This window comes from Eptatretus burgeri, chromosome 20 (genome assembly GCF_056783735.1).
Source record: "Eptatretus burgeri isolate ZD-2024b chromosome 20, Ebu_testis_v1, whole genome shotgun sequence".
Lineage (NCBI taxonomy): Eukaryota > Metazoa > Chordata > Myxini > Myxiniformes > Myxinidae > Eptatretus > Eptatretus burgeri.
Window position 1 is genome coordinate 1,018,765 of NC_140980.1, and position 8,594 is coordinate 1,027,358.

The window sequence follows — 8,594 nt, forward strand, 5'->3', positions numbered from 1 at the left end:
AAACGTGTTAAAATTTGTATTTATGTTTAATGTTAAAAAGGGGGTGTGGCGAAACATGATTGTGTTCTTTCACCTTCTTGCCATGTGCTGATCACAACTACCAAGTTTGGTGAATTTCTGCCCATCCCTTTAGGGGGACAAAGTGTGACGGACGGGGGGACACACACACACAGAGCCGATTACAATACCCGCCTGTGTTTTTTCAAAAATCTTCGGGATAATAAAGCTCAGACAATAGCTTAGATAAGAGCGAAGATAATTCCGTAATATTGTTGTGGGCCGGGGTTCGGCGGCGATAAACGACCACTCGGTGGAGCAGCGGATTCGTCTCCCACCGAACACCCGGAATTTAGGTTGTGACTCTCGGATAAGTCCGTCGTGATAACGTCGTGAGATAACTCTCGAATTGTTATGCTATATTTAGCTAAGTTGCCCAGCATAACAATTGTGCATTTTGTGAGGAAAGCACCAAATTTGGCACACTAGTAGCCTATCATATTGTTACGGCTGTGGAAATTCGCATGACACCATAAAGGACCCTCAGGTGAGATATCTTCATAGGTACATGTGTAGTTAGCCCAAACCCGTTGTATAGAGGGAATTTATGTGATCCATTCGGGCTGCGATCCTTTGAGTTAGGCGTTTTTCTTTTTCTATCTTTTATTTCAAACACACAACATTTCAACAACCACGCCATCCCCATCACAGCGCCAACCACACTGCAACCACGCCACTGCCACCATCTACGCTACCACATCTTCGCCACTACGTCCGCTTCCGAACGGCAAACAAAGGCGCAAAGGAGGGAACTGCGAGGATGTGCAGGTTTTACGGCCTGTTTCTCCCGTCTGACTTCCCCGCGCTTTGGAGTGGAGGAGGGGCGATGCAGGTCAAAGGTCAGAGGTCATGTAAAGGAGGGGCCTCTTTTTGGGGGAATAATTCTCTGGCCCAGAGCGAAAAAATGACTCCCCCGGCCCCCGCACGGAGCGGGGTGGAGGGAAAGCGTGAGGGAACGCCCTTTTCGGGAACCCTCTCGAAGGAAGGTGGAGCCGGGAACGGGGTGGGCCGAAGGGCGGAGCCCCGCTCGATAAAAGACGGACACGGGCGGGCGCGCTTGAGCTTCCTCTTCCGCCTCTCCCTCGGGAGCCTCTTCCTCTGGCGAGCTTCCTCTTCCGCCTCTCCCTCGGGAGCCTCTTCCTCAGGCGAGCTTCCTCTTTCACCTCTTCCTCTTCAGCCTCTTCCTCTTGAGCGCTTCCACTTCCGCCTCTTCTTTGTCGTCTTGGCTGGTGGTCTGGTTGGTCTTCGGGAAGAGGTCCTGCGCCCGCGCCTTGGCGAGCGGCCCTGTCACAAAGGCACGGACGGGAGACGCGGCAGCGCCCGTTGCAAGGTGGACCTGTGCGTCCGGACGGGGAGTGCCGGAGAGGGTTCGCCGGCCGCGAGAGAGGTCCGGGCCAGGCGCGACCACGCCGACGGTCGCGGGAGAGGGACTCACCAGACACAAAAGGGAAGTCGCGACTTCTTTCTTTCTTTTCTTTGGGGTTTTTGTATCAATGTGTGTGTTGGCGATGTCTGTGAAGTAGAACTGTTTAAGTGTTGCCGTGTGTACGCGTATTCGGTTGTAGCTCTGCATCGTTTCTTTTGTTACATTTGCTTTTTGTGCATAATTGTTTTCACTGTTATTTGTGCATTTTTGACTGCATGGCCGTATATACGTGTGTGTGTGTGTGTGTGTGTGTGTGTGTGTGTGTGTGTGTGTGTGTGTGTGTGTGTGTGTGTGTGTGTGTGTGTGAATAAAATGCTTGCTTGTTGAACTGTTCCCGCTCTACTTCGTCTCTTTTCCTTTTTTATTGACCCTCCATCTTGCATCACGGAAAGGGGTTCGTAGTGGGTGCAACATCCCGGTAATTAATCTGAACCGTCAAGGCCGACGATAACACCGCTCGGTTATCACTGTAGCACGGAACGGACCGCTTAAGCGGTTCGTGTCTGGAGTCGGCCTGTGGCGTGGTACGATCGCCCGGTCGACCATCCGCGCAGGTACTTAGGTAGATCGAATTTGGCGAGCAACTCTATCCTGCGCGGGTGGGCAATTGGCACGGTCGTGGTGGGGTTAAACCCCCACCCGTGACTAGCTCCCGGCATTGTTTCAAGAGGGTCACGACAGAATTGTCCGTCCGGTGGGCGACGTGCTGCGATTCGAGTTACGCGGCCGTCCGTACGCCGGTGGGCGCGAGTCGCAACAATATTATGAACAGATTTGGATATTGGGCCATCTCAAATTCAGCCGCTGATGGCTGTGGCAGCCATTTTCCACTGCCATCAAAAATTTTGAGATGGCCCAATATCCAAATCTGTTCATGATATGATAGGCTACTAGTGTGCCAAATTTGGTGCTTTCCTCACAAAATGCACAATTGTTATGCTATACTTAGCTAAGTTGCCCCACTATAAGCTACGGGGACTGCTGGCTGTTTGTGTGCAAAAGGCTTCCAGATTCGTAACAATAGCTTCGATAATTTTTTTTAAGCTTCGGGATAATAAAGGAATTATATTTTAATCAAAGCTCGTGCTTGAAATAAGAAAGGAGATGAGGACTGGATGCTTGTCGGACACTGCCGCTGATGACATCTTTGTTGGAGATTTGTTTGAGTTTGAATGTCCCATGTGTTATCGGATTCGCAGAAGCATTTCCTTCCCCTGCAGCTGTTGGTGTCACAATGCATGTTCCTCATCTTTCCAACCTCAGGTGGAGTGTTCTGACACGGTCTTACTCAGTCTGGCCTCAAACTGCCCACAGCTTCGCTCGCTCAACATGTGGAGATCAGCCAGGCTGACGGAGGTCGGATTGGCATACCTGACATCCCGTTGTAAGGATATTGAGGTATGTGGCCTGACAGAAACACGAATACAATGCTTGAAATTTTCTGTTGTTGAATAAGGAGAAAGCGGTTTATTTGGGACAATATTTCCTTCCAAATAGAAAATTTGTTTCTTTTAATAAGCGATTATACTTTCTTTCCACATGGACAGTCAATTAAACTTGTAACGTTTCCCATCGATCTGTTAAGCAGTTTCAGAGAAGATTTTTTGTACCTCCACCACCGAAGATGGATGGAAGTAATGTTTTCACCCACATCTGTCTGTTTCTTTGTGAACAAAATATCTCAAAAAGTTGTGGACAGATGTGAATGAAATTTGGTGGAGAGATTGGTGATGTGACAATGACGAAATGATTAGATTTTGGTGAAGATACTAATCCCGATCCGGATCTGAGAAATTTAAAAGTGATTCTTCACCATTGAGAGATCGGGCCGAAAACGACATAAAGCAGGATATCTCAAAAAGTTATGAATGGATTCGGACGAAACATGTCCGAATCCACATCCGGCCGATCAGTGGGAGGAAAAACGTAAACTGATCAGCATGGTGGAGGTACGAGCTCTACCGAGTGCCCTTCTCGTTTATACAGCATTTATCTTGTGACTTTCAACAAACAACTCTCCTCCTCTCATCACACCCCATTCCCTCCCCTTCCTCATCGTTTTAAATCCTCTTTTTTCTTCCTTCCAGTATCTTGATAAATCAGAACACTGAATAGTTTTGTTGAGCTGGTTAGTTTGTCAAGTTATATTTTTTCGGAAACACTGGTGGCTATTATGCCTCTCTAATTGTACAATGCAGTTCTTGAATAAATGGGAATTTAAAAACTGCGTGCAACATTGATGCTGATTTTCTTGTTCCACACTTAAACTGTTCCACACAGGACCTGGACCTTGGCTGGTGTATGCGTGTGCGGGCAGGTGGTGGCACACTCGTCGAGATGGCGCGAGAGCTGCCCAGACTACGCCGACTGGTGTTAACGGCGAACCGCTCCATCAGCGACACTGACCTCGAATCGCTCGCCACTCACTGCCCTTTACTGGAGCACCTGGACCTTCTGGGTACGGGAATTCAGGGGATCATTGCAACTGGCGTGTCTGGATCCAAGGGGGTCACAGAGGTTGCTCAATGTGGAAGGAAAACAAAAATTGCAAGTAGAAATAAGAATGGCACTCGGTGGAGTGCTGACCTTCTCCAGGCTGAACAGTTTATGTTTTGTCGTCCACTGATCGGCCGGATCTGCATTGGGACCTGAACCAAAATCTAATCGGCTTGTTCTTGTCACCGAAACAACTCAACCACCAAGTTTCGTCCGAATCCGTCCACATAACGTTTTGAGATATCATTTTTGACCCCCTATCTATCAATGGTGAAGAATCGCTTAAAAAATTACAGTCTCCGGTTCCAGATCTTCACCAAAATTGAATCATTTCGTCCTTGTCGTCCTGGTGGATGTATGCGCTCCACTGAGTGCTGTTGTACTGCAGTTCCATACTTTGTTAACTGCACACCAAAGCTCCAGATGACTGAGCTATTTTCACCCTTGTTTGTCATTCATCGGAGCGATTATATCTCTGTGCGTGTGGCAGGTGCTTCACTGGTGACCCCTGGAGGGGTGTTTCACCTGCTTGATACCTGTCAGCAAATGTGCTTCCTTGACATTTCCGTCTGCTTCTGGGTGGACAAGGAGATGGCCTTCCAACTTGCACATCGCTTTCCACACGTCTCCATCAAGTATACCGGCTTCCGGTGAGATCACATGACCCGTTCAGAGTTGCAAACACCTGAGGAGCACTCTGATCCATGCATGAGAAGCCGATTGTATCATGTCGGTGATGATCGTCTAAATGCTGAACTTCATTCGAACCAAAGCTCCAAGTGTCGTGTTATCAACACGTTTCTCAAATGTGACGCTTTACGAAATTTTTTTTTTAATTAGACATCAACAGAAAGGATTACTTTTTGTTTATCAATATTATCCACCAAACGTTCAAATTGATAAATGTTCAGCAAACACCCCGTTCAGCAGTTCTCATGACTTTGGACTAAGTAATACCGAAATCAGGAAAATGACCAAATGCCAGGATCTGAAAAATGAGGTTAAGAGGATTTGGAATTTAAGAAAGCTGAAGTTATACTAGTGATCGTGGGAGCTCCAGGAATGATAAATAAAACCTTCACTGAGTCCTTAAAAAATCATTCTGGGGAATGAATACAACTACAAATGAACGACAGTTGGAGGCTGTGTTGGGTTCAGTGACGATCCTGAAAAGAACTCTCGAACGAAACTGTGAGAACAAGAAAACTTCACAACTTACTCGATCAAACATGACCCTTTACCAAAATGGAATTGGAAACGCACACTCAAACACACACACACACACACACACACACACACACACACACACACACACACACACACACACACACACACACACTCAAACAAACACACACAGTCAAACAAACACACACACACACTCGGTGATTCTGGCAAATGTCTGCTTTCTGCCGATAGTCCAGTTGCCGTTACAGTGGCATTGCAATGATCGCGAGATTGGCAGTTGGTGATGTGCAACGATGCGCCAACAGGCAAGGTGGATTTGGCTAAGTTCTGCTTGAGGCTCCTCCCAGACTGGCCACCAATAAAAAGGACGAGTGGACCGTTTTTTTCAGTCATTTGGTGATAGCTGGTTGCGGTTCTTCCAGCGTTGAGAGTTTTGCGACAGTTTGTGTCAGTTGGTGACAGCTGGGTGACGGCTTTTTTCAGATCGCCAGTTCCAGTCAGACGGTTGCTCCAGTCAGTTCCAGTCAGACGGTTGGTGAGCTGGTGACAGTTGAGTTTGTGACAGTTGGTAACGGCCTTGCAGCCTTCCAGATTCTCACAGCGCCTCGATGCCTTGCAGCTTCTCACAGCTCCTAACAGCTGTCCATTGGTTGTGGCTTCTGGTGTCTCCTGATGGTGGGTGACGCTCGGACCGTTAATGCTGGTTCTGCTCGAGACCTGCTCTTGGATTCTTGGGGGTGACGTCAATTGGTTTTCGAGCCTGTTTGCGAGTGGATGCACGTCAAGGCTGGGCGCTGGCAACGGACAAGGCATGCTCACATATTTCAGAACGTTTTATTTGACGTACGACGACTTCTATTTGGTGAGCGAGACTGGATTTTCTCCCCCCTGAATGAACTGCTGGGTACCCTTGTCTCGTGTTTAATCGTTAAGTAAGGCATAGTGACAAGCCTCTGCTCTTTGTCTCTTTTACTATCAGTGCCTGATTAATTCTTCATTTGCTTGCGATCATTTTGATTGAATTGAATTTACTTATTTTTACCACATGGAAATGAAAAGTTCCTTTTATTTATTTTTTCCTAATTAAAAAATTCCTTTGCTGATGTTCCAACCTGCCCGTGCTTGTTCTTTCCTTCTATTGATCCAACATTGTCCGAAGCGAGATAGACTGGGGCGTAATTACCAAACAAATTGACCTGTAATAGTCGGCACGCACCAGCGGTTAAACGCTCGGCCACCCAAATTAAGATCTAATCAAAATAAGATTGATGCTTTGCCCAGGGCGCGCTCCCCGTTCAGGCATCCACGGGACCTCAAGTTGAACGTCAAAATTAGACGGTGGACACTGGAACTCGTGATAAATTGGGTGGCGTTCGTGGTTCTAAAGCAACCCACTACACCACGAAGTTAATTGTGAGCGGTGGCCCCAGGTCCAGCGCTTCCGAGGACAAACGAGGATTAACACCCTCATAATACACTCTCTACCCTTGGCCATAACAATGTGTATATATTTACATGTATATACATATATTATATGTACATGTACAATATACATATATAAATTATATGTATATATTGTTGCGGAAATGGCCCTTAGTCGGCAACTAAATATAGGATAAGCCCAGATCCCCCATTAAATGCATGTTCAGCGAGGCTGTTCCATCATCACTTCAGACATCAAATCCTTCCTCTTCTCCAATGGCTTGATTTCTGATCATAAATTTGGTTTCAGACCAGGTAACTCCACCCTAGACATGCTGCTTCTGCTCTCCCAGCAATGGATGGAAGCCCTCAATGCCAGACAGGAAATCCGAGCCGTATCCCTGGATATATCACGTGCTTTTGACACAGTCTGGCACCCTGCCCTGCTCAACAAACTCTCTTCCTATGGTATCCAAGGTCATATCCACTCATGGCTCACAGACTTCCTCTCCTGTCGCAGTCAATGTCAACCTGTGGCCCTAAATGGAGTTCTTTCATCCCCCCTTCCTGTCCAGGCTGGAGTTCCTCAAGGCAGCATCCTGGGCCCTGATCTTTTTCTGGTTTTCATCAATGATCTCTCTGACTCTCTGGAAAATCCTCTATATCTCTTTGCTGATGACTCCACCCTCTGCCGTACCATCGGTCATCCCTTAGACCGGCAAGCAGCAGCTTCTTCGCTCATTGCTGATCTGGATAAAATCACAAACTGGTCCAACACGTGGAACATGTCTTTCAATCCGGAAAAATCTCACACTCTCACGATGTCTCTTCGATAGGACCGTTTTGAAAACCCCCCCATCCACTTTCTCAACAATCCTCTGGAAGAAGTCCTTTCTTTCAAGCTTCTGGGTCTCACTATCTGCCATGACCTTTCCTGGGAAAGTCACATTTCAAACCTCGCCTCCAAAGCCAGTCGCCGACTGGGAATCCTCCGTCGTGCAAGATCCTTCCTCAGCCCACCTGAGCTCCTGACCACTTACAAAGCTTTTGTCCACAGCCTGATGGAGTACTGCTCTCCCCTCTGGGCTGGTGCTCCCGCCTCCCACCTTTCTCGGCTTCACGCTGTAGAAACCAAGGCATTTCGGATCATTAGCATCTCCCGCAATGAGGCTGAGTCTTTGGGTCTCTCACTCAATCACCGCAGGTTGGTTGGTGCTCTTTCTTTCTTCTACCGTCTCCTCTCCAGCCTCGCCCCCTTGCTCTCTCTGCGATTTGTCCCCACCACATTTCCGCAGGGCGCTCAAGGTCCGCCAACAACCCCCTTCTGGTAAAATTACCAAAATCACGAATCACTGCTCACCTTCACTCTTTCATTCCTCTTTTTTCCCGCCTTTGGAATAAACTCCCTCACTCTATTCATTCCCATTCTTCCCGTCAGGCCTTCAAAACAGCTGTTCACCACCACCTCTTGTCATCCCCCATCCAAATCCTCGATCTTTTCTACCCCTGATAATCCACCCAAGCCCACCTCCTTCAAATTCCCTGCTTTCCTTCCTGAAAGTCCCTGTAATGTCCATCTTCCATTCCCCATGTTCCCCGTCCTATCCCTCTCCTTTCCACAGATCTCCAAATGTCTCTGTTCCCCACTATTTTGTCCTTCCCACTCCCTCCCTCCTGTCTCATGCCCCCCTTGATGTGCGTTGTGTGTTCGCTCTGAAACGAGCCTCGACAAGGTATACAAAAAAAAATAAAAATAAAAATAAATGGACGCTGCATGTGTGTCGAGAGGTTGAAAAGGCTGTTTATTGTTTGTGCGTTTGTGGTGTACCGAGAGCTTCCTCTTCTTCCTTCCTCTCTCTGTAGATGTAACATGTAACATCCATTTTACCGAACAGCCTTGCTAAACATGCATTTAATGGGGGATCTGGGCTAATCCTACATTAAGTAGCCAACTTAGGGCCATTTCCGCAACAATATGCATATATATATATATATATATATATATATA

At 47.4% G+C, this 8,594-nt stretch overlaps 1 protein-coding gene and 1 long non-coding RNA gene across 2 annotated transcripts in view; one reads left to right on the plus strand and one right to left on the minus strand.

Moving 5' to 3' along the window:
* Positions 1-8,594, minus strand: part of LOC147008251 (uncharacterized) — a 298,248-nt gene that overhangs the window by 97,973 nt on the left and 191,681 nt on the right. The window lies entirely within an intron of this gene.
* LOC147008254 (F-box/LRR-repeat protein 4-like) lies at positions 2,759-6,760 on the plus strand. The gene is made up of 4 exons (XM_085865271.1): positions 2,759-2,881; positions 3,764-3,941; positions 4,470-4,629; positions 5,784-6,760. Exons 1-4 carry the CDS (start codon positions 2,813-2,815, stop codon positions 5,845-5,847), a joined length of 471 nt encoding a protein of 156 aa, XP_085721397.1. The 5' UTR covers positions 2,759-2,812; the 3' UTR covers positions 5,848-6,760.

Coding starts and splice junctions, on each gene's coding strand:
- LOC147008254 (XM_085865271.1), top strand. CDS start 2,813: ATGTGGAGATCAGCCAGGCTGACGGAGGTCGGATTGGCATACCTGACA. Junction 3,942..4,469: donor GGAGCACCTGGACCTTCTGG/GTACGGGAATTC, acceptor TGCGTGTGGCAG/GTGCTTCACTGGTGACCCCT. Junction 4,630..5,783: donor ATCAAGTATACCGGCTTCCG/GTGAGATCACAT, acceptor GATGCCTTGCAG/CTTCTCACAGCTCCTAACAG.